This window comes from Cibotium barometz, chromosome 49 (assembly GCF_041138505.1).
Source record: "Cibotium barometz isolate CiBa-2024 chromosome 49, ASM4113850v1, whole genome shotgun sequence".
NCBI classification, from domain to species: domain Eukaryota; kingdom Viridiplantae; phylum Streptophyta; class Polypodiopsida; order Cyatheales; family Cibotiaceae; genus Cibotium; species Cibotium barometz.
Window position 1 is genome coordinate 27,443,839 of NC_141094.1, and position 26,698 is coordinate 27,470,536.

The window sequence follows — 26,698 nt, forward strand, 5'->3', positions numbered from 1 at the left end:
GCCATATCGAAAAGATCTCTCTCTCTCTCTCTCCCCCCCATAACCCAGCCCTCTCACCTCATCTACTCAATCCCACACCTCAATGTCTCCTTTGCAAAGTGTTTTCATTCATCATTCAGCAATAAAACATTACGGTTTCTATGCAATTTCAGCAGTTGTTGACTTTCTATCTTCAAACAGCACCACTGTTTGTTCTCTTCACGAGATCATTTGATCCCTTGAATTGCTTGCCCCTTGAACTTTATTCATCCTAACGTCCTTGATAAAAACCTCAAATGCCTGAGAATTTTAAAGAGTCCTCTCACATCAATGGGCTCTCTCTCCTTGACAGGCTTGAAGAGCCAAAAAAGAGCTTGCTTGGCTTCTACACATGCAAAGGGACAAGGTAAACAAAAGCAATCAAGACCTTAAGGACCGAAGATCACTTACTGCAATATTTAGGTAAGCCATCCCTTTGGAAAGCCTTGCTGCTTGGGTCTCCGACACCTGCACCAGATATGGACCATCTTCTAAGTTCCAGCAATATCCATCTATGAACCCCTTGAGAATGACCTTCAAAAGCATACATTATCTAACATCTCAGATGCATCTTCCATTCCAAGATTCATTTTCCTTATCTTTCTCAGGTAGCAGTTGCAGTACTAACTCCAAAACAATGCAGCAATCCTCATCCTCCATCCACATCATATAATCTTGTCAGTTTCACAGACATCAAACTATCTTGCCAGGGGCTTTTGTCTCCCATGCAGAAACTTTGTACAGTTTTTCCAATCTCAATGAAGGCCTTCCCTAACTTCTTCCATGCATCCACACCTTTCTTCAGCTCAATTATTGAGTTGATATCTTCCTGCATTCCAGCATCCACATAGATGCCTACCATGAGAGCATGAGCAGAAGCATTACCCGGATCCATGGCAATCACCTTATCAAAACACTGCCTTCCTAGCTCCACATTACCATGTGTTCTGCAGTGGCCAAGCAAACAAGTCCAGCCAACAATATTGCAATGGAATGGCATGCTGATTAGTAGATCTTCTGAATTCTTTAGATGCTTTGCCCTCCCCAAAAGGTCAACCAAACAATTATAGTGTTCAACTGTCAGTGCAATGTTATGCTCTTCTGCAATAGAGTGAAAGAGGTTACAACCTTCCTCCAAAAGTCCGATATGACTGCATGCAGATAGAAGACAGATATAAGTCACATCATTTGGCTTCAAGCCATTTCTTTGCATGCCAACAAAATACTGAACAGCCAACTTGTAATTGTGGCAACGGCCAAACCCAGAAATCATTGAAGTCCAGGTTGCTTCATCACGAGCCTGCATTCTTTGAAACACCGTACATGCATCCTCAAGACTCCCAGAGCTGGCATACATGTCAATAAGAGTGTTTCCTACTGTTGTGTCGGAGTCAAACCCGTTGTCAACGATGTGAGCATGAATTAGCTTGCCGGTATGAAGGGCTGCCCCATCAGCACATGCACTAAGCACGCACACGAGTACTCCCTGGTTAGGGTTTATGCCTTCATGCAGCATCTGCTGAAAATGAACAAGAGCCTCCTTGCCATGCCCATGTTCAACAAAGCCCGCAATCATTGCACTCCAAGTCACCACATCTTTTTCTGGCACCTGATTGAAGAGCTTGTGTGCATCATTAAGGCTGCCACATTTGTGGTACATGTCAATGAGCGCATTTCGGACAGACACGTTGCATGGGAAACCACTTTGCTTTAAGTAGCTATGAATGCGCCTCCCCTGATCCAAAGCCATCAAACTTGAACATAATTTAAGAATGCAGGCAATGGTGACATGATCAGGATCTACCCCTTCCTGCTGCATACGGTGGAAAAGCACAAAAGCTTCCTTACGACAATGGTGGGCATATCCTGCAACCAGTGAGTTCCATGTCACCACATCTCGTTTGGGCAGCTTGTCAAATATTATTTGTGCCTCTTTGAGAATACCACATTTTATATACATGTCAATGAGGGTATTAGCAACATGTATCTCCAACCCAAGCCCATTTTCAATAATATAGACATGAATCATTTTGCCCTGCTCTCTGGCTCTTGTGTTGGAACATGCTTTGACAATACAAACATATATGATCTCACTTACCTGAATGCCGCCCTGCTGCATCTCTCTAAAATAAGAGATGGCCTCGTGATCATGACTGGTTCGAACGAAGCCTGCAATCAGTGCATTCCATGTTACCATGTCTTGTTTCATGGACATGTTAAACACACACATTGATTCATCCAAGCACCTGCATTGGCTGTACATGTCGATGAGGGTGCTGTCAATAAACACATTTGAATCATAACCAAACTCTACAATGTGAGCATGAATGTGCTTGCCAAGTCTTAGGGCTGCCATGCTCGAGCATGCCTTTAGGATGGAAACAAAGGTGGCCTGGCTTGGTATCAATCTTTTGCTTTGCATTCGCAGGAAGAGTCGAGTGGCCTCCCAACCATCCCCATACTGAGCATACCCCGAGAGCAGTGCATTCCATGTCACCAAGTTCTGCTCTGGCAATCGGTCAAACACGCACCGAGCATCCTCCATGCTTGCACAATTGGCATACATGTCAATGAGGGTGCTACCAATAAATACATCACACTCCAAAGCACTTCCAATAATAAGGTTGTGAACCAGCTTACCCTGCTTTAAGTCTGTTATGGCAGAACATGCTTTGAGGATGCAAACAAATGTAAACTTGTCGGGATCCATGCCCTCTTGTTGCATTCTCTGCCATAATAGGAGAGCCATGTCACTATGAGCAAGCTGAGCATACCCTGAAATCATGGCATTCCATGTCACCACATCACGCTGTGGCATGTGCTGAAACACGCTACATGCGTCCTCAAAGCTGCCACATTTGAAATACATGTGAATGAGGGTATTTCTAATGTGCATGTTATGCTGCAAGCCACCTTCCAGGACATGGCCATGGACCACCCTACCATGCATGAGAGATCTTGCACGAGCACATGCTTTGAGGATGGCAACAAAGTCATATCCATCTGGACCTGCTCTCCTTGTGCACAGCTTACTGTAAAGTTGAGTAGCTTGCTCAAGGTATCTAAGCTTGGCATGTGCAGGGTTGTTACTGCACACCATAAAAATATGTTAACAGAGTTCTTACAAAGCGTGCATATGCCTCGAAGAGAGCAGACAAGACACAAATGTCTCTTCATAGAACATCAAACATAAGCAGGCTTGAAGAATCATGTCATTCTATGATTCGTGCCTTACAATTTATCGTGGGCGGACACTGCTCGATGCATTTGTCCGTTCCCATGTGAAACTGCGGCTAACTTTTTTTTTGGGATGACTACCCACTATCTATCTATCTATTACATATTAACCATGGACAACCAAGGCACAAGGAGAGAAGAGAAAAAGAGAAATCCTGGATTTTAAAAAAAATAAGAAGAAAACATCCCTATGTGGGTTCGAGTAGGTACCATATGGACGTGTGGCTCTTTGGTTTTTCTGGTGAAATCAGCCGCCGCCCCATAGTTGCTCCATTTTTCACGAAAGAAGATGAACCGATTCAAATCATCCTCCCGTGATAAAACTCCACGGGATGATAAAACTCCACCATTAAGGAAATGTACGGACGATTATTCTTAGAATCTGCAAGATGGTAACGAGAGAGACACAAAACTTCCAAAACCAACAACAGCTAGCTGCATGATGCCCAGATCTATGAGAGAGCTGTGGAAGCTATTACACCACCAGGTAATTAATTATATTCGAGAGTCAGAACTTTGGGAATGAAGGCACCTGGAAGCAACCGGGGCAATGGTATCTGCGCTTCCTCTGTGATTGCAGACCAAAGGACGGATGAAGTCGACCCTGAGAATTCAAAATTGGATTGATGAAGCATCTATTGAGCAGATATATTACAAGTTCTCACAAGACCAAAGCTAGACAATATGAAATCTATCACCAGGTAGAATCTCGCATATTAGAAGTATGGGGTTCACCTTTAATAAAATTTTATGCATAAGTAAGTTGAAGGGGTATTTAAAAAACTCCTTACACTTATCTACTTTTATGAATAAAATGATTTTTTTTTCATAAACTTATAATTTTTTTTAGAATTGGTTCAAAAAACTCCTCTTATAAAAATAATTCTATAACTTTTTTGAATTAATATACCCCTCTTGATGAACTCGCGTGCTACACTTACATATATTTAAGTGAACCTCCCGAGTTAGAAGTACTCACGAGATTAAACTAGTAGGAACATTAACCATAGACAACCAAGGCACAAGGAGATGAGAGAAAAGAGAAATCTTGGATTTCTAAAAAATAAGGGAAAAAAATCCCTTCGATTGACCCTTTGTATTTCGGCTTCCATTCCTGCGTTTACATTCAAGCTTCCATTCCTTCTTAATGTCTTTTACATACCACAGCAACGTGTGGGTTGAGTACTAGTACTTACCTTATAAGACAAGGAAGTAGGGATGTGCTTTTTTGGCATGACCACCCACTATACTTACCTTATAAGACAAAGAAGTAAAGGATGTGCCTCGGCGTTTACCCCGACGGTAGTCTCTGATACTCAAAAGAGAAGTACAAGGTTTGAATATGCCCTTGTTTCTTTGCTCCTCTGAAGAGAAGTACATGCTCAGAATTACCTTGCTTAATAATAATAGAGGCTGGACCATTTTTTAGTTTGGTCGGCCTAGTGTGAAAACTAGTCACTTGTATATAAGTCATTTTTTATAATAAGCAATACACAATCATTTCCTTGCAATAGTTTACTTGTGAGCTCTCCCCTTCCAGCTTCTTGCTTACTTGTATGCCATTAAATTATTTATAATAAGCAATACATAATCATTCCCTTGTAATAGTTTACTTGTAAGCTATCCCCTTCCAGCTTCTTGCTTACTTGTATGCCATTAAATTATTTATAATAAGCAATACACAATCATTCCCTTGTAATAGTTTACTTGTAAGCTATCCCCTTCCAACTTCTTACTTGCTTGTATGCCATTAAATCTTGCTTGCTTGATGGATACATGCTAGATAGGTTTGATTTGTTTTCTTGCATTAGCTTCTCCTTCATTCCCTATTGAGAGAGAACTATCTCAAGGACCATCTCTTCTTACTTCCATCTAGGCATAGAGAGCTCTCCCTTCACCCCTTTGGCAAATGAACATTTCGTGTGACAACGAAATGAGGGCGTGATGGACGAACTAATCCACCCACATAGGGAAAGCTGTAGATTATGGCTCTAAGGCAAGATCCAACGACACATGCTTTGGCAAGGTTAAGGTAAGCTCTTAATAATAACTTATTTGGCACCACAACCAAGGACTAGCCTAAGGATTAGCTCCATTTATTTGTACATTCCAAGCTATTTAGATTACTCAGTTAGGATTAGCTCCATTTATTTGTACATTCCAAGCGAGGACTAGCCTAAGAATTAACTCCATTTCCAAGCTATTTGGATTACTCAATATTGCCTGGTGTTGATTAGGAGGTGATGCTCAAAAAAACATACAATTTTAGAGCCTTGGATGTGTTAGTCTTGTTGCTTTTAATTTTGATTTGTAGTCTATTTGCATTCGGGTATTTTATTTTCATATCTTGGAATGAGGAAACCTTGGTTTCTAGAGCCCGTAAGGCTTAGATTTCATTGCATTAAGTCAAGGAATAGCATAGCAATTGTTATTAAGAGTGATGTCCACTCCAAAAACATGCGCATTAAGCTCCATTAGGTGTGGATTAGAGTAGGATAGTTAATTTTTGTTCATACTTTTTCTCTAAGGTTCATGTATGTTGACTTACACCTCTCGACTCACATCTCTAGGCTCATGTCTATAGGCTCATGCCTTTTTGTATGAATTAGACTCACTTACTTTATTGTTATGAAATATGTCTACGTCAAACACAAAAGTTTATGTACTAGGTCTATAACAGGATTGCTGTGCAATTATTGGACAATCATTGTATTTTAGTGGATTAGAGTAGGATAGTTAATTTTTGTTCATGTAGAGGCAGTTAGTGAGAGTAAGTGAGGAGGAAGACATATGGCAAAAGTGGATCATCCCGCATGCAAGGACCAAGAAACAATGTACTCTACTCATATAAAAGGGGTCATTTTCAATCAATGGAAGTAAAAGCACTTGCACGCATCTTAAGCCTCTTTATGAGTACAAGTCTTAATCTTGTAACCTAATTAAGCTTGATTCTAATGCATACACTCATCATTATGAGTGCACTTAGGCACCATCCACTGTAAGTTTAACTTAATCATATCATTAGTATGTGCTTAGTGTGTCATTAGGCTAATTAGCTTCTTGTAGGAGGTAACATGAATTTCAACATGGTATCAAGCCTCCCTCTCTCATTAGAGCTTCTCCTAATCACTTCATTTAGTTAATCTCAGCTCATGAGTATGTTTGAGTACACTTAGGCACCATCCACGATAAGTTTGATGTAATCATGTGTCATTAGTATGTGCTTAGTGTGTCATTAGGCTAATTATCTTCTTGTAGGAGGTGCCATTAATTTCAACATGGTATCAAAGCCTCCCTCTCTCATTAGAGCTTCTCCTACTCACTTTATTTAGTTAATCTTAGCTCATGAGTGTGTTTAAGTCACTAATCACCCACTAATCTCAAGCTTATCCTTCTCTTCTACTTGTGGTCCAAAAATGCAAGAGCTTGTTCTCCTCAATCAAGCCACCATTTCTCTTAAAGTTTTAGGAGCACATTACCCAGCCCTAGGTGATTCTATACTTGAGAGGAATCAGTTTTTGCTACACAGCCTGAACATGGCGCTAGAATGTCGACTAGTCTTTTATTAAATCTCTGTGGCTCCTCAAAATTAGTCCATGCCCCTTTAGGGCTAGCTTAGTAGTGGTGTAATCTTCTTACAAATGAAGTCTTGGCCCATTTCATCCATGAATGTGACCACATCAAGCATAACAACAGGCGATAATAATCTGTGTTTTTCGCCCATTTTTTGAAGATTTGAGCTAATTCTTTTTCATAAGGCTCTTGCTTTCACCTAGGAAAACAACCTCATGCAAAAAGCCCCTTCAATGGTTTCGTCCACATGCCCAATTTGATCCTCCAAGCTTAACCTTGCTAATCACTAATTTTTAGTGTTAATCACTATCATTAAAGGATCATTAGCAGTAAATTGGATGCATTGAGGTTGCATTTAGCATGTTTACACATTAAAAGCACTAGTTTTTCATTGGAGCTACCATCAGGAAACTCTAGAAGCAAAAAAATAGAATTTGGAAGCACGCGCACAACTTGCATTTCATTATGTTTAAAGCATCCAAACTTGCCAAGTTGTACGAGAATAGATACTGCCAATTGAAGCATCATAAGCTCATTGGTAAGACCTTCTCATTATGGTAACATCAACAAGCATCACCTCGTATCATGTAGAGAAGTTCAATGGGGAAGGGCTCCACACTTGGGCTACACAGATGAAGTACCTCTTAATGCATAAGAAATTGTGGAAAGTCAGTAAGGAAAATATGCCGAATGCACCAAGTAAAGGGTGGATTGAAAAAGATGAGCAAGCATTGTCACTCATTGGTCTACATCGACACGACGCAAGGCTTATTCATCACATTGACTCTATGGAACACACAAAAGATGTATGGGATACATTAAATCTCGTGTTTGGAGCTAAGGCAAAGAACCAGGAAATTCACTTAAAGATTGAGTTCTATGGTCTAGAAATGAACTTTAATGAATCTTTGGCTCAGTTTGTCATTAAAATGAAAAGCATCATGACCCAGTTAGATGGCATAGATGCTAGGATTGGAGATAAAATGCAGTTGCAATAATCTTAAAAAACATGCTAAAGGAATACAATGCACTTGTCACAACCTTGAAGAATCTACCAGAGCTAACATTTGATGGATGTGTCTCCTCTCTTTTGGAGAAGGAGAGAGAATTAAAAGGAAGCAAACTAAGTTGAGTTTCTCCCAAGCTGACCATGACCAGTAAGCCACCCAATTGTAGTTACGATAATCAAGAGATGTCTCTTTGACTGTACCATTTAGGGTAAGTGTACACCCAACAGCAAGCATACACAATGCAAGTAAGAATCTTGCGCTTCACTCTGAAGAAGTTGATTATTGAAGTGCATTTACCATAGAAGCAAGTTCTAGTTCTGGTCCATTCAGACGAGAAACAAAGAGCATGGGGAAGGGAGTGAATGTTCAGGACTACCTCAAACCAAAGGGATCCACAAAAGTATTCACATAATGTATCCTTAGTCTCGCAAATGCACATGCAACCTCAAAGCCAAGCCACCAACATAAGACAAGTACCATTGGAAGCTGCATAGCCCCTGGGGAGGGGACTGAACTGCAAGGACCTGAACACAGGCTGCAGGAGAACCCACCTGCAAACCAACAAGGCCAACAAACAACTCCTCTCATAGCAAACCCACTCTTGGGGCAATTGGTCAATGTATTGTTAACTCGGACAGTCTTGAAGGCAAGAAGATAGTTACAGTTTGCACCAACAGGGACATCTAATATACCTTTCAACCCACTTCCGGTAAGAACACTCAAACCACTTCCGCCGATACCCCCAATGGCTGCACCAAATCCCAAAGTGGGCGCGGCAAAGTTCAGCGGGAAAAAGTCCCAAGATGCTAATAGCCATGTTGGTCAGTTTCAAACAAGGTGGTCTGCAGTGGCTATGAGGTATTACATCCGGATGTAGTGAAGAAGGAACATTTTGCAGCAACACTGTAAGGAAAAGCCATGGATTAGTTCTTGCAGTATGGCATGGCAGCTTTGTTGACTATAATGATTTGAAACACAGATTTTTATTGAGGTTCAGGGAAGATAAAACACCTGAAGATATTTTGAAGAAGATGAGGAAATTGAAACAAAAGGATTTGTTGGTTGAAGATTATGCACAGAAGTTCAGAAACTTGAATAATAGGTTGGAAGTAGCACAGCAGCCTTCCATGGAGCAGTTGGGAGATTACTTTTGTAAGGGTCTCAATAAGCAATATAGAAGTGCAGGGAGACCTCCATTAGCCAATGCATAGGATTTCACTGACTTGGTTGAAGCAGCTCTGCCAGAGCTGAAAGAAGGTATGGAGGTAAGGCAATTGTAAAAGGCAAAAAGAAGAGCGAGGACTCAGAATCAGAATCAGAAGATTCAGAGTCAGAAGATGAGGATTCAGATCAGGATACTGAAGTGGAAACTAACACTGATGAAGATGAAGACTGGTCAGAAAAGAAAAAGAAAAAGAAGAAGGATAAGGCAAAGAAGAAGCAGAAGGATTATAAGGGTACTCCAAAGAAGGAAAGGAAGCAAAAGGATGTGGTGACTGCAGACTCAGTCAACAAAATTATTTAGGATAAACTGCAGACAATTGGCATGAGCCAGTTTGGAATGTCAGAGAAACCATACTGTCAGGTATGTCAAAGATTTGGACATCAGTATGAGAATTGTTATTATAATCCAGACTTCAGGGGAAGAAGACCTGAGTATATTACTCAAAAGCTGAGGGAGGTAGCTGCAAATGTGATAGCTCCTCAGGGTCCTAATAGAAGGTATTAAGGACCTGCACCTCAAAGAAGGTTTCAGAACCCAAATAATTGGGGATATCAGAACAGAGGTCAAAATAATATGCAGTAATTACAATGTAATTATTGTGGAGCTGTGGGACATAGACAAGGACCTGATTGTGAGCTGTGGTGCAGACATAGGAATGATAGGGGAATCCCTATTATCAGGTACAATAACAATAATAACAAGAACAACAATAGACCTCCTATGCAAAATCAACAACCTCCCCCACAGCAAGGGTCTCCAGGTCAAGCTAACTTGGTGATACTTGAAGAATGGACTGAGACAGAATGGATTGAAGACAAACCAGTAGAGTTCCATAAGGAGGAACAGGAAACTGATCAGAAATTACAGGAGTCTCAAGCTGCTCAGGGAATAGCTAAAGATTATAATTATGATTGTGCGGCATGTATCCAAATTGAGGATATTCCAGAGACAAGTGGATGCACTGAGGCTATGGTGGTCACAAGGGCAAAATCAAAGACAGGGAAGTCAATTTTGAAAGATGAGGAAAATCCGGATAGTATGAACTGGAAGGAGTAGAAAGCAGTTAGAACAGGAGCACTCAAAGAAGTGCAGAAATTTCAAAGCGGAAGTGTACCACCAGATGAATGGAATTTTGTTATTAGATCCTTGGATGACCAGGGAATTAGACAATCAAAAGGAAGCAAGATTGCACTGAAAGAGCAGGACAGTGGTGATGAATTTTATGAAGCTTTGTTGTCTGCTTCAATAGCATTTACTGTAAAGCAAATCTTGAGGTTAGTACCTGCATTTTCACAACAATTGCTGTGAAAAAGCTCACTGAAGAAATGGAAGCAAAGACACGGGGACAAGAAATAGAAACTGAGAAAAATTTTTGTGGGGAAATATGTGAAGTTTAACCCCTGGATGTTGATTACAAGGCACCAGTAGTTGGGGCATCTATTGGAAAGGTGTTTTTTCCAGGCGTGCTCTTGGATGGGGGGTCAAGAGTCAATATCATTCCGGAGTCGACCTGCCAACGTTTGAATCTTTTGAAGTGGGATCTAGCACCTTTTTAGGTGAAGATGGCAAGGGTTCAACCTTTGGGGATTTTGAGAAATTTGCAGATCTCAGTTGGGGGACTGCAGTTTGTAGCCAACTTTGCCTGGAAGAATCTGCTTGTTCTTATCCAATGATGTTGGGAAGACCTTGGTTAAGAGCAGCAAGAGTGAAGCAACTATGGGGATCAGAATCCATAGTAATGAAAAGAGGGAAGAAGAAAGTTAGAATGCAGATGGATGCAAAAAAGGTAATTCCACCTGGTTTCAAGGCATTGCATAATGCAGAAGGACTGAATATGGTAGCAGAGATTGGAGAGGATGTAGAAGAAGAATTTCTTAGAACTAATTCATCAGTTGTGCCTATCTTTGAAGTTGATGTGCAAAAGATAGCAACCAAGTATGTTTTGCAGCTTGAAGATGATGGGATACAGTCTTTAACTCAGAAACCAAGCAGTCAACTAATGAAATGGGTAATGAGCTGCTAAAGAATTTGCAGATAATAAACAAAGAAGAAGAGGAAGCTATTGAGACAGTTAAGCAGGCAGAGAGGGCCTTTGAACATCAGATGGAAAGAACTTCTAGGGTAACTCAGGATGAACTGCAGGAACTGAATCTGAATACTCGGGAGGAACCACAAACAGTGAAGGTGTCAGCAGATTTGGATGAGGAGTTTAAACACCAACTGAGGGAATTGTTGTTAGAATTTAAAGATGTTTTCGCATGGAAATACATAGATATGAAAGGAATTGATGCTAGTTTTTATCAACACAAAATTAATTTGAAAGCAGATGCAGTTCCAGTTGTGCAACAAATGTACAGGATGAATCCTAATTATGCCAAATAGGTTAAAGAAGAGATTGACAAATTGTTAGCTGTAGGATTCATTTATCCTTTGGATGAGGCTACTTGGCTGCCACCTATTGTTGTAGTTCCAAAGAAGAATGGAAAGATCAGGGTGTGTGTGGACTACAGGAAATTGAATGCAGCTATAGTCACTGATCCATTTCCTTTGCCTTTTTGTGATACACTACTGGATGCAGTAGCTGGACATGAGATTTATAGTTTTTTGGATGGGTTTAGTGGCTACAACCAAATACTAATTGCACCTGAAGACAGGGATAAAATAGCTTTTGTGACTGAATGGGGAGTTTATGCTAGTAATGTGATGACATTTGGATTGAAAAATGCTCCGCCTACATTTCAAAGGGTGATACAGAGAGTATTTGCTGACTTCCTTGCAACATTCATGAGGGTTTTCTTGGATGATTTTAGTGTTTTTGGAAAAAAGCAGGAGCATCTTGAACACTTGAGGTTGTGTTTTCAAAAATGTAGGGAGTTTGGCCTGTCATTAAATCTAGCCAAATGTGCCTTTGTAGTAAAAAGAGGAGTTCTTTTAGGAAATGTCATTTCTGAAGAAGGTGTGTCTATTGATCCACAAAAGGTGGAGGCTATCTGTAAGGCACCAGCACCGAGAACAATTAAACAGTTGAGCAGATTTCTGGGTCAAGTGAAGTTTCATAACAGATTTTTGAGGTATTTGGCTCATGTATGTGCATCATTAACAAAGCTTACAAAGAAGGGTGTTGTATTTGCATGGGGAGAAGAGCAAGATAAAGCATTCAGGGTTCTGAAGAAGATGTTGACTGTAGCACCAGTTTTGATTGTTCCAGATTGGAAGTTGCCATTTCACATTTTTGTTGATGCATCTAATGTAGCAATGGGTGCAGCTTTAATGCAAGAAACAATCAGGGGCTAGTTCAGGCCAATTTACTATGCAAGCAGGGTCCTGACACCTGCAGAGAAGAATTACATAGTTACTGAAAGGGAGTGCTTGGGGATGATTTATGCACTTCAAAAGTTCAGGCTATTGGCAAATAGGGTAATTTTTCATGTGGACCATCAGGCATTGATTTACAAGGTCAATAAACCCCACCTTTCAGGGAGGTTGGCCAGGTGGGTACTGCTTCTGCAGGAGTTTGATTATGTGGTGATACATACTCCAGGAAGACTTCATGTATTGGCTGATTATCTGAGTAGATTGGAAATAGGAGAAGGTGATTCTTCAGGGGTACCTGATCAGTTTGCGTGATGAAGAGTTATTTCTAGTTCAGGTGACTGACCAATCAGGGGACTGGTATGAGGATATGCTTCAGTTTTTAAGTGAAGGAGTGTTGCTTGCACAAATGAATAAGGATCTGAGGAAAAGATTAGCATTAAGAAGTAAACCATTTATAGTCATTGCAAGAGTACTGTATAAAAGAGGGATTGATCAAGTCATCAGGAGATGTGTTCCTGAGTTTGAACAAAAAGTAGTATTGGCTGAAGCTCATGCAGGTAATTCTGGAGGACATTTTTTAGGGGAAGTAACTGCAAGGAAAATTTTTCAGGCAGGGCTTTGGTGGCCTACTGTGATAAAGGATGATCAGGAATTTACTAAGAAGTGTTTGCTATGCCAAAGGGAGGGTAGACCATTGAATGTGGACAGAATGCCTCTACAGCCTATCTTGCCTTTGGAACCATTTCAAAAGTGACACAGCTAGACTACACCTACATAGTCCATTGCCGAGTTATGGCACACTTATCTTGCCACATTATGGACCGCTTGTACATAGTAGTCTAGTACTTATGTTGGGTTTTCACTTATCTTTTGTAGCCTTTTTTTAAGAGTAAGAAGAAGAAGAAGATTTCAACCTCCCATATTTGTGTGTGTGTGTGTTATCCATTATTGTGTGAGTGTGTGTGTGCTTGCAAGAGCTTAAGCTCTATCTCCTCCCCCAATATTTTCATTTTACATTGCATTGATGTTTTGAATAATTTTCTCACATGCTCATTGCAACACATTTCATGTAATGATCCCCGTTCCAAGGACTTACAATCGGTATTATTCACATTTTTAACGCAATCCATATACACTAACTTCGTTACACTTCCATGCACATTAGGTTTTGTGCTTAAACACACTGACTATATGTTACTTACAGTCATAATTCCAAGTGAGTTTGAGATGCAAGCTTTGTGCATGTGGTTACTTACTCTAGTATAGTACCCATTACTATAAACTGTTGCTTTCATTGGAACGTACTAGTCTTCATGAAATTCCAAGGAGAATCAAACGATCAAAATAAATGTCAATGAAGATGTTCATTACCATATTTGGTGGTCCATCCAATATCATATGGTACTTCCTGACCTCTCATTCTGAGAAGACCATGGCTATATCCAAGCAAGAGCAAGGATAGACTGGGATAAAGGCACTCTTACCATTGGAAAAGGATAAGAAAGAGTGGTCTTAAAATTCTATAGAGGATATAGAGGAAAAGGTTCCACAACCTTGAAAGATTCATTATTAGATTCAGAGATTCAAATTAACTCCAATAGAGATCAAAGACTGAAGTGAATGCTACCAAAAGTCTATTCACAAAACTGAGAGATGGTATTTTATTAGATTTAGAGATTTAAATTAACTCCACCTTCTTAGGGGAGTACCTTCAATGAGAAATGATAGAGAAAGGTTTGGAAGGCAACCATCATACTCTTTAGAAGATTTTTGCATTGCATAAGCCAAAAGACATCACCTTGTAAGAATAAGTGTCCCATTTAGTGGTGAAGGTGGCTTTGGCTCTATCTTCTTTAGCTATTGGGACTTGGTTTTACCCACTAAAACCCATATAAAAAGGAATATATCTCATGGCTGGACACAATATCCAAAATTTGGTCAGTGAAAGGTATTGGGAAGTGATCCTTCTTTGTCTTGGAATCAAACTTCCTGAAATCTACACATATTATCAACTTCCCATTCTTCTTTGGTACTACCACAATAGGTGTGATCCACTCATTATTGGCCACTCGATATATGACACCTGCCTCCTTTAGTATCTAAAGGAGTTCAACTTTGACTAAGGTTAAGTAGTTAGGGCTCATCCTTCTTCTTTGCCTTATTGGCTTGGTATCTAGCTCTAAATTAATATGGTGTTGGCATATGTCTAGGAATATTCCTTTCAAATCTCCATATGACCAACCAAACACATCTAGGTTTTTTTGTATGAGTTCCTTGAACTCTTGTGTGTCTTCTTGAGTTAGAGACTTACCCACCTTAAGAATTCTTTCTTGACTATCTTTGGTCTTCAAAGTTAGCTCATGGTGCCCTTTTGCATCCTTGATGAAGGTATCTTTAATTTGTGATGGGATCAACTTGTACTCCTTGAGAGGAGGACCTATTTCTTCCACCAAGTCTTATTATTCTTTTAGATCTTTCACCACTTCTTCTTTCATTTCTTATCCTTTGGTGGATGGTTCTCTTATTATTCATCTAGATCTTTAACTTCTACTTCTTATCATGGTAGAAAGTTCTCTTGATTTTAACCTGGGGGTAGTTCTTCTTGAATAGGTCCTTCTTGTGTGCCTATGGTAAGAGAGGAGGACTTACTTTTAGTAGAGCTCTCTTCTAGGAATGTGACATAAGAAGCTTTGGAATTTATCCACTCCTTAATATCCTGGCTTGATGATTCTACTTCAAAGGTTTCAATGTTTTATGAGGTGGCAAGTACTCCTTTATGAAGGTGGAGTTAGTTTGAATCTCTTGATCTAATAAGAGATCATCTCTCACACGCGAATCGACTTCGGGTAGTAGCATCCGCTTAACCCTTTGATATTCATTAGAGGTGTCACTCAGGGTGACATCTTAATTAGCATCTGGTATTGAATCTTCCAAGGATATGGAACCTTTTCCTATGTACCCTCTATAGAGTTTTAAGACCACTCCTTCTACTCCTTTTTCAATGATAAGAGTGCCTTTATACCAGTTTGTCCTTTCTCTTGCTTGGAATAGCCATGGTCTTCCCAAAAGGAGAGGATAAGAAGTACTATATGATATTGGATGAACCACTAAATACACATATTACACAGCCCTTTTCTTTTGTTTTATTACCATTAAAAACATGATTTCCTCTAAAACATGTCTATAGCAACATACTTTCCATATTCTAACACAATCAAAATAATTTCAAAAATATTCTAAATACAGTAGATTATTCCACACTATTATTTCACTACTATTTCATGATTTTCTCACATAGTCATCACTATAGTTATAATCCTATAGTGGCTATAGCCAAAATCCTTAGCCAAATTCATTCCAATACATTCACAATCTCCCTTTTTCCCTAAAAAACTCACTATAGTGTGCCCACTATAGTGATGCCTATAGTCATCACTATAGTTACAATCCTTATTTCTCTCAGAAACTCATTTTATAGTGCCCACTATAGTGATGCATATAGTCATCACTATAGTTACAATCCTTATTTCCCTTAGAAAATCACTATAATGCCCACTATAGTGATGCCTATAGTCACTATAGTCATCACTATAGTTACAATCCTTATTTCCCTCAGAAAATCACTATAATGCCCACTATAGTGATGCCTATAGACACTATAGTCATCACTATAGTTACAATCCTTAACCAAATGCATTCCAATACATTCACCAAAGATATTGACCAAATGTGAGGACCAAGTGTGAGCACCAAAGATATGCAACAAATTAATTATCCACAAAATAATGAGAGAGAGAGAGAGAGAGAGAGAGAGAGAGAGAGAGAGAGAGAGAGAGAGAGAGAGAGAAATGAAAATGAAATGATATATTAACGTCTTCAAAAGGCCAAAATGACCTATGAGGCCAAAAAGGTTACAACAATTGGTGGATCTGATACAATGTCTGTGTAAGAAAAGCTAAAACAACTAAACAACTAACTAAAACTGAAACAACTATGGGGAAAAGTAAGGTACTAGGAGCTCCTAATGGATAACATCTGGGAAGGAAAACTCCAGCAACAACGGTAAGCATCATATACATCACTATCCAAAGATGTCTCTCATCGGTCGATGGTGGATATCCTCAATGTCCTCCATGGTGAGTACTCTGACTAGACATCTCCCATGCCGTGCTAGTATGGTCCTGATCGTCTGTTGTAGTCTCCGTCGGTGTCAAGATGGGCCTCTCATCTTGGGGCGCCTGGACCGCCCCAACTCTATAGCCCGATCAATCACTCTAGTGCGGCTATACTCTGGGGCTAGCTGCAATGCTTGCTGGCCTGATTGCTCAATCTCTGGTCGAAAGAAGTCTGTAATCTGCCTCTGTATAGGTGTCTCTCCCTCTCTGATCCCCTCCCTCTCAAGAGACCCTCTCTATGTCTACATAGCTCCAGCAAGTATAATCTGAGGCATCTCTGATCCTAGTATCTCATGACTCTGGAAAGTGGTCCGAAACCCTCTCTGAACAGGCAGTGAAAACGGCCTCATATCTCATAATATACTGGACAGTGACATATGTAATGTAACTCTGTCTCTGGCTCCATCTGGCATAACTGACAAATCTTAGCCTCAGCTGCTGCTGCTGGCACTCCTCTGAATCACCAGTCTTAATCTCTAGCTAGTGTGAGGATGTGCGCATCTGACCAATAGCACACCGTACCCCATGAGAAAGATGAGTATCCATGTAGTTGGGTCTAATCACAAACCCATCCTCCATGAGAGCTGGAGAAGATGATCTCTATAGAAAGCCATCTTCGTACCAATCTCGTGTGTCAACTGTATCCATGTCCTCCTAGTGTCCAGCTGAGTCAAGTCCTGCCTGATAAGTCTCGTAATCTCTGCCCGTGTGAGAGAGAGGGAGGGTGCATCCAGGGAGTACTGAAATGGAGGTAGCCTATCCATACTAATGCAGCTGGAACCAAGCTGTCATCTGTGCATACCAACATGATCCGTCTCCCTGTGATACCAATTGTTCCCAAGTGCTATGTATAAAGGAGACTGATCGAGTGAGTGCCTCTACTACCAATGGGGGGGCAGCCATCTCTGCACGGATAATATCATGTGGTACGGAGGCCTTGGCCCTAATCATCTGGGAAATCATAGAAACCAAGGGCCTCTCCATACATCTCCATCCATCAATGCTGCCAGCCCGGCAGTGGTGATCCACTAAGGGTCCCCATATCTCCACTCCATACAGCATGGCTGAAGTGACCAAAGTATCAAAGAGCCAGAGCTTTGTTTGAGGTTCCTGAAACTGAACCTGCGAACACATCCTCTCTAGTCTCCCCAATGCTACATAAACTCTGGTCAATCTGGTCTTCGCTGCTCTCCTCAAGGAAAATAGTGGGCCACTAAAAACCACACCAAGGTAAGTATATGCATCTGTATACTCCACTGTCTCCTGACCATATGTAAAGGTGGGTGTGCTGACCTCCTAACCCACTGTGATGTGGTGTTAAACACCATCACCTTGGTTTTACCAAGGTTAACAGACAATCCACTGTCCTGTGCAAACGTGTGCAATGCATCCAAATGACGATGCATCCCCTCTGGAGAATCTGAGATCAACACAATATCATCAGCATATGATAACAGTGGAATCCATGTCCCTGCTAGGAGCTGTGCTCCTCTGTCACCCTCCCGCTCTACATAGTTCAAAACCTCATCCACATACATCCCAAATAAGGTGGGAGAAAGGGGGCAGCCCTGTTTCACCCCAATAGTGGAGTGAACCATCTCAGATATACCCTGAGTAGTACGTACCTACCCCACAACTGTCCTGTATAAAGCCATGATTCCCCAAATCAGCTCTGTGGGGGCACTCCCATCTCTTGTAGTCTGCGCATCAGTCTGGATCTCGGTACTATGCGAAAAGCTTTGCGGAAATCCATAAAGCAACAATAAATCCTCCTGTCATATGATCTACCCTCCTCAATAATAGCTCTAAGTGTCAAGATATGGTTAAGAGTGGAGAAACCTCTCCTGAACCCTGCCTGCCCTGATGCACATATGCCCTCTCTCTCTGCCCGTCTACTCAACTCCTGCTCATGAATAGATGCATATAATCTAGCTAATGTGTGACCAATCATGATGGTACGATAATTCCTAGGAAGCATGGGATCCCATGACTTGAAGATAGGCACAATCGTGGACATATTCCAAGTCTCAGGAAAAACCTCACACATGGCTCGGTTAAACATCATAGCAATAAGCTCTGCAAGCATATCTCTGGCATGAATAAAGTGCGCTGCTACCAAAATATCATGATCATATGCTCTCCCAGTCCTTATCCTATCAATGGCTTTCCTTACCATCTCAGCAGCAGTAAAGAAAGCACATGTCTCTGGGCATGGCTTCGATGGGTCTTGTAGGGGTGGCTGTCCTGGTGCTGTGTACAGGGATGCTGCATACTCATCCCAAATCTTTGTGGAGGTAATGGCTAGTGATGGTGAATGCTCATGGAATAGTCTCCATGCCTCGCCGCCTGAGTCCTGACTCATAAATAACTAATACAAATCCCTCTCTAACTGAGCAAGATAAGCCCTCTTCTTCCGTCGCACTAGGCGCCGAAAGGTAATCCGTGACTGTCTGTGAGTGGTAACACCCCCATGAGCACCTCTCTCTATAATCTGATCCTCATCTCTCTGCACTCCTCATCATACCAGCTATTCTGGGGCATGTTCCCAGATCGTCTCCGTGTAGGCTAACTATGGGGATATGCCTCTGATGCTTTAGCATGAAGCGTCTCTATCAATATTTGAGTGAGCTCATCTAATGGCCGTCCCATCTCCTTAGCACATAAGCATCTGTATATCTCATTCGTGTACACGGTGCCAGTCTCCCTCATAAAGGTATAATGAGTGTGTGTGGAGACCTGTCCCAATGGAGCTGTGCTGAACTGAAATGTGAGAGTGAAGGACAAGATAGCATGATCCTCTGCTACTCCAACCGGCCTAGTGCCTACCATAATATCTTGAAAAGAGGGAATGAGACTGGGCTGAGCCATAACATAGTCTACTGTACTAGCACCATGCCGATGTGGAAAGCAAGTGAAATCGCCCGCTGCTGCCGGGAATCTCTGTAGGCCATTCAGGATGGCCAATCCATGTGCAGTCCCCATGTCTATCAAACACCGCCCATACTCAGTGTGTTCCTCATCCTGTGAGAGTCTAGATAGGCCCATATCCCTAACATCAAGCTCCCTCAACATCTCCTCTGAGGTATCATAAAATACTGTCTGGTTATGGGCGGTCCTGACATTGAAGTCCCCCAAGAGAATGATGTCACCATCCCTGGAGAACTCCCAAATGTCATCATCCAAATAGAAAAGGGAGACTGCCCACTAGGTGATGCATACACTGATGTATTAGGAGCAAAATAGCAAATAGCAATGTAGAGATATCTACCCGTCTCTCTGCCCTCAGTTTAACCCACATGTACCTAGCCTGCTCATCTCTGCGGACTATATGTATCAGTGGGCTGCATCTCCTCTCTAAACAATACTGCCACTCCTCCCCTGAGCCCTATTCTCTATGCTCTGAACGAGTCTCCTGTCTACAAACTATCTCCCATCGGTATCCACTAACATGTGGCATGGAGTGTCTAGGAGCCTAATGCGTCTCAGAGTAGACGATGATGTCCCTCCCAGTGAAACGATCCTCAAAAGCCCCTACATCAAGGTGTAGAGATCATTACAATTCCAAGTAGCAACTTTGAGTGTAGTCCCATAGGTCTCGCACCATCATGAAGAGCGCCTCTCCATATCACCACTCTACCGTCTCTATAGAAGGACACTTTCCCTTTCTCTCGGGCTGCCCTTATCTCGGGCATAACTTCTTCCATGTGGGCAAGCTGTGAGAGTGTGAGGTCATCTCCAAGAAATATTCCCGTCTTCTTGAGTGTAGGACGTCTCTCAAGAAGTCCTTCTTTGCTTCCATGGAGGGGAAACGAATGATAAGTGCTCTCTCCTTAGAAGATTCGCCACTACCTTCTCTCTTCTTTCCCACTCTCCATGCCTTTGTGTGCGTGGCTTCAATGCCCATCATAGAGAAGAGCTCCTTGGTTTCCCCTTCCGCATCATCACGGTCTTTTAGACCGAAAACTCGTACATGTAAGGCCCGGGTCTTGCTCCTTTGCTCCTCTTCAAGGGTCATGTTGATGATGGTGGGAGTGGGGATGGGTGGCGATTCTTTACCTTTCCCTTTCTTGGTGACCTCGATCCATTTCTCCGCCTCATCCATCTTCTTTTTTGTCTCTGTGATCACCTCGACCCATGAAGATGTCTTCTCTTTATGTTGCTCCTCCTCCTCTCGAATGATCCTCATTTGTTCCTTGATGGTATTCAGCTCTTCAATCAAGGAGGGCTGAAATTTTCCATCCTCAAGCTTGCCTAGTGAAGTTGCTTCCCTTGAGGGTTGAGATTTCAGCCTCTTGACTTTTAGCATGCAATTTGGCCTCCACTAGTTCCTCCTTTAGGGCTGAAATCTCAGCCTCTTGCCTGGATGTTCTCTCTTCGAGCTCTTGGATTTTGTCAAATGCCTTTTCGAGTTTGGAGAGGTGGTTTATGATTGCGGTAATGGAAGAGTCAACCATCTTCTTCTTTTCTTTGATAATTGTGCTGAGCTTGTCCTCCACCTTCACGAGCTCCTCTTTGACTCTAGTCTTGGCCATGACTTTTTGCAGTACTTCCCAGAGCCAATGGACTAGAATTTAATCCATGACACCTGCGCGCAGCGCAAGACACCACAGCAGGAGGGGGGTCAAGCCATGTAGAGACAAGATTCAGTAGTAGGGCAATGGTGGGGCTGCGTGTGCAGGCGAGGGCAGGAGAATGCACAGGTGGTGTCAGGTGTGCAGGCAAGGGCAGGAGGTGTAGCAAAAAAAGGGGGGGTAACAGGCAGAGGGGTAGCGAGCAGAGGAGGGGGAGGCGGGGGCTCACAGGATAGGCGAAAGATAGAGAAGAGGGGGGGAGGCGAGGGCTGAGAGGGGACAGGCAGGAGAGAGAGAGGAGAGGAGGCGAGGGACTAGCGGGCAGGAGGGGGAGGCAAGGGGCTAGCGGGTAAGAGGAGGGGGGGCGCAAGGGCTAGTGGGCAGAGAGGGTAGGAGGCGCAACAAAGAGGGAGGGGTGTAGCGGGCAGAGGTGTATGCGCAACACAGAGAGGGAGGGGCTGGCCAGCAGGAGGCGCACAAAGAGAGAGAGGAGAGAGAGAGAGAGAGAGAGAGAGAGAGAGAGAGAGAGAGAGAGAGAGAGAGAGAGAGAGAGAGAGAGAGAGAGAGAGAGAGAGAGAGAGAGAGAGAGAGAGAGAGGGCGGGAGGGAGGGCTGGCGCAGAGGGGGCTGGCACAAAGGGGGTTGCTGGGGCAGGAGGGGGGCGCAGAGGGAGCTAGCACAGAGGGGGGCGAGGGGCTGGCGGGAGGGGGCGAGAGAGGCAAAGAGAGAGAGCAAAGAATAACTGTGTATATGGGAATAGAGCTATTTATAATTTTTAAAAATAAAATCAGTTAGACTTATAGTGATTAATGGTGATGTTTAGTGTCATGAAAATAATACTAAAAGTGATGTTAGGTGTCACAAAAGTGACACCACTGAACGTAATTTTTGTGACACTTGGAGTGACATTTAGTATCATAAAAGTGACACTTAGTATCACATCACTTTTGTGATGATTGGAATAATTTTTAAAGTCACAAATGTGAAATTGTGTCACTCCAAGTGTCACTTTTGTGACACTAAATGTCACTCGACACATAGTCTGCATGTAAGATTTGTGACACATTATAAAAAGTGGAATTTAGAGTGATGTTTAACGACGTGTCTGATGTGTCAAATCATAACATTGCTCGTGACGCTCCTAAGTTTCGCACTACGAGAGACGTTTGGAGTGATTCTTAGCCCCCCCTTTTCTTTATAGTGGTCCCAATCTCTTATAGATGCTTAGACTAACACTCATAAAAAATCTTTGCAACCCCTAGATATACCTAAACTTCAGCAATGCTCAACAATCTAGGAAGCTTCTAGGAAGGGGATTTGCACAAGGAATGCATGCTGCTCTATGATGCTCTAAACTCAAGAGGAGAGAAACTACACATGGCCCAAGTGAGAACTGTTGTCCATAGACCTATGTGCTCATGGATTGATTACTCCTGTTCAATTCAAGTAAGTATATTGGATCTATTGATCCTATTCAATTCATACATTTTTTGAGTAATGATGTGAAGCTTTTAGAAATACAAATTGCCCCACCAAGGCACATGTTGAATCTATGCTTAGCACAGTCACTTTTGATACCTACAATTAAAGTGGATTTTAGAACTCTGAAGATAGCCTCCTTCATCCAATGTGGATTCTCTAGGCAAGACCCTAGGTGGAGTGCAACAAAATGTACATGATAGAGAAAACACCTAAGAAAATTTTAGGGGATTACATCATGAAAACCCTGATGAATGCATAATGTGTGGATTAAGAGAAACTCAATGAACACAAAAAATAATGATGTTTTCTCATGGGATTGAAGAGAAATGTCTTGCACAACTTGATCATTGTCTTAAATCTAGATTCTTTTGAGGTTGTCCTGGAATACCACATTACATATCTTCTTTTCTGGAGGGGGTCATAGAGATGATATCCCTTTGGCTCCGTGATGTAACCCAAGAATATGCATTTCTAGCTTTTGGTATTCCAATTTGGTTCTTTGAGCCTCTAGAACATGCACCATTCACAACCAAACATTATCCTGGTTTCTTACCAAGTAGGCCTATAACATAGTCATCCCTTTGACAGCCTTTGTTTTACTCTTGTTATTTAAGAATATACACAATCATGTTAACTACCTCAATCGAGAAGAATTTAGGTAGATTCTTTTCATTAATAAGCATACTTCTTGCCATCTCCACATAGTGTGATTCTTACACTATTCTTACAAGATGCACGAGTCTAGACATCAAGAAGTACCACTACATTAGAGTATTCTAAAAGGGCTATTGTAATAAGAACCACCATAAACTCAAGGGTTGCTACCTCAAGAATAACATGTTTATCAACCAAGCACTAAAATCTTTAAACTAGACACACTGTAGCTATCAATATTATCTCTTGCAAAATCACCCAATGGGAGAGAAACACAAGAGAAGGAGGGTGAGTCTAGCTTGCCACCACAACAAACACTAGGAGATAAGATTCAGTTAGGTCTATGACATACCACGGTAGGGTGGTAAGGCACAAGGTTACTATCTAGGCCATACCAAGGAAGTTGGGAGAAGCTATGTCCGAGAAGAAAAATTTACCCAAAAGTGAACATGTCATTAAGCTATGCTAAAGAAAAAAGAAGAGCACTTCAAGGAGGAAAAGCAAGCTAAGACCCAAGAGGAGCTCCAAGTAGCAAAGTAAGAGGTTCACAAATCCAAGATAGATTTATCCAAAAAAGAGAAAGAGATAAACGATCAATAAAATAATCTCATGTAACCATAATAATGTGGTCAACAAGTAGAAGTTTTTAGAGTTCAAGCTTAAAGCAACTCTACAGAGAGTTGCAAAAAGACAGTGAAAAATAGATTGAAGATAAACAAAGTTTATAATAAGAAACTAAAGATTAAGCAAGATGAACATCTCAAGATAGCTAACCAATGCAATGAACTCCAGTAAAAAGTCCATAGCAGGTAGAGATATATAAATCTAAAACTTACATTCAAGAATCTAGCTAAAGCCTAAAGTAGCACCATTAATAAGAGTTGTACTGATGCAAGGAACTCAAAGAGAAGCTTGACAAATGAATGAGATAATCAACAAAGATTGGTGAGTTACCATGCTCTCCACCTAATCACCCTAATCAACAAAGATTGGTGAGTTACCATGCTCTCCACCCTAATCACTTAACCTTGCATATTCTATACTAGTAATCTCCTTCTTGAGAAGAATGAAGAGAAGAGGATGAGTGTTAACCCAATTCTAGGGTTAACAAGAGCTACCGCCATTATCTTACATCAAGAAGTCACGATAGATACACCAAAGGGTCATACATTCAAGATATGAAGCAATAGTGTCCAAAGCTACAACTTGGACGAGTTCCCGTAATGGTATGACGGAGTATTTATGGTGATTCCCGCTTCAAGAGTGTGTGATAGCAAGTTAGGATGAAGTCCTAAGTGATGTATTTCATGGATATATTATGAGAGTAGTCATTATAATAACATTAGCCTCTTATGAGCCTAAAGTGCCCGGCTGACCATAGTTTAAGTGAGTGTAAACACTTATGGTCAAGTATATAAGTGAATATCTCTCATAATACAAGATACTCTCCCATTGTGCAATTGATTCTTGCTCTTGCTAATCCTCTTACTAATCTCGCCCTAATGCATGCTAGTGAGTGTGTGTGAGTGAAGTGAGGTAAGAGGAGGGACAAGGACCCGTAGTACAATGTGGCGGTGTAACGACGCTTGTGGGAGGTGAGGTGGAATTTCTTCTCAAGGAGTTGTAGAGCTTGGAGACCTCGAGGGTTACGAGCTCAGCTATTGGAATCATCCTCACAATAGTTGTGGTTCACTAGGTAATCTCTTTTTGGATGTGTTATAAGGAGGGTGAGGGTGAGCCTTAACAATGAGCTTGATCTCCTTGCAATCAAACACACATACATAAGAGTACACAAGCACACAAGAGGGACAAATGGCTGAATTTTCTTCTATTCTCTTCTCTTTTCTACAACCATAAACTAAAGATATAAGAAGAGTACATACTATAAGGGAAAGTACTCTCCTACTATAACGTACAAAGGTTGGTCCATAGTACAAATCTGACTATATGAGTTGGTGCTATAATTATGTGATAACTCTAGTACACAAAAGTGGCTATCATATAGCCTATAAACAAACTGACAACATATCACCCATAATCTCACCAAACCAGCCTCTAGTGGTGTAAGTGTGAAAGCTATCACCTGAGTATGTCATCAATGTCCACCGCAGCACTAGTTGAGCTTGATATCTCAACACCTTTCCTTGAGTTTAACTTCACACACTACACTCCAAGTAAGCTCCTAAACTTGCAGAGCGTCTTTATATCTTATTTGTTTTTGAAGATATCAACCACCCGATCCTCTATGCTGACATCGCCAAATCCACATCACCTACTAAACCTTCTCCCTCATAAAATGGTAGCGCACCTCAATGTGCTTTATCCTAGCATGATAGACGAGGATACTAGTGGCTAGATGTATACGTTGCTCATGTTTGTCATAATCAATGACAATGACCCTATCCATGTGCTCATCCATATTACAAAGTGGATTCTGAAACCAAGCTAACTAAGCTACCTCACAAGAGCTACCACGGCAACACCCCTGCACTCTACCTATATATTCTTAACAAGGTAACTATCGGGGCTCTTTCTCCAACTCACAACAATACTCCCGAAAGAAAACATAAAGCCATTGGTAGATCTCCTATATGAGACACTACCACCTCAGCATATGTATACCTACATAGCTATATCTCTCTACCATCCTCATAGAAGAGTCCATAATCAACAACAAACTTTATGTATTTTAAGATCCGTCTAGCCATATCCAAGTGTATCTTCCTAGGAGCCTACATAAATTGACACACAAGTCTAACAACATAGCTCAAATCTAGCCTCGCAATGCTCATGTAGATCAAGCTACCCACTATGAGCCTTTACATAGTGGGATCCTCTAAAAGCTCACCTATATGTGAAAAGCTTAGTGTTATACCCCAATGGCATAGGCTTACAACTTGTTATAGCATTACATGCCATTCTTAGATAGTATGTCCAAAGCCATATTTTCACTCTATAAACAACAAAATGGCATCAGGAGCTCTCACCAAATAGGTTGCATGATGCAGAGCTAAATGTTAGTTTGGTAGAATGGAGTCTCAAAAAACAACTAGAAGAACTAGAAGAAGAGAAAGTATATGCTATATAATTATATGGAGATACATGCAAGGGGCTAAAACAAAGAGCTATATAATTATATGCAGATACATGCAAGGGGCTAAAACAAAGAGCTATATAATTATATGCAGATACATGCAAGGGTCTAAAACAAAGAGCTATAGACCATGAAGACCAAGGTAAAAGTGATATGTTGGATGGGAAAGATGCCATGATCCAAAGTCATCAAGATGTCACTACACACTTAAATAGTTAGATCATCACAGATCCAAAATTAGACATCTTAAAGTTACAAAACAAAGTTGAGAATCTCATCAACGAAAAAGGAGTTTGCAAACACTAGGTGGCGGTGGCTAAAGAGAGAATAGCAGATTACCCAAGC

At 41.4% G+C, this 26,698-nt stretch overlaps 1 protein-coding gene across 1 annotated transcript; it reads right to left on the reverse strand.

The window, feature by feature from the left end:
* Positions 1 to 209: 209 nt before the first annotated feature.
* Positions 210 to 3,966, reverse strand: LOC147610446 (pentatricopeptide repeat-containing protein At2g33680-like). The gene is made up of 2 exons (XM_086786039.1): positions 3,466 to 3,966; positions 210 to 3,107 (listed from the first exon to the last, which is right to left on the reverse strand). Exons 1-2 carry the CDS (start codon positions 3,516 to 3,518, stop codon positions 668 to 670), a joined length of 2,493 nt encoding a protein of 830 aa, XP_086642165.1. The 5' UTR covers positions 3,519 to 3,966; the 3' UTR covers positions 210 to 667.
* Between the last annotated feature and the right edge of the window lie 22,732 nt (positions 3,967 to 26,698).

Bases quoted from the DNA above. Each gene is read 5' to 3' on its own strand.
- LOC147610446 (XM_086786039.1), bottom strand. From the start codon at position 3,518: ATGGGGCGGCGGCTGATTTCACCAGAAAAACCAAAGAGCCACACGTCC. The intron at 3,108-3,465 runs GTACCTACTCGA...TATGGTGTGCAG, and splicing joins AAGAGCCACACGTCCATATG to TAACAACCCTGCACATGCCA.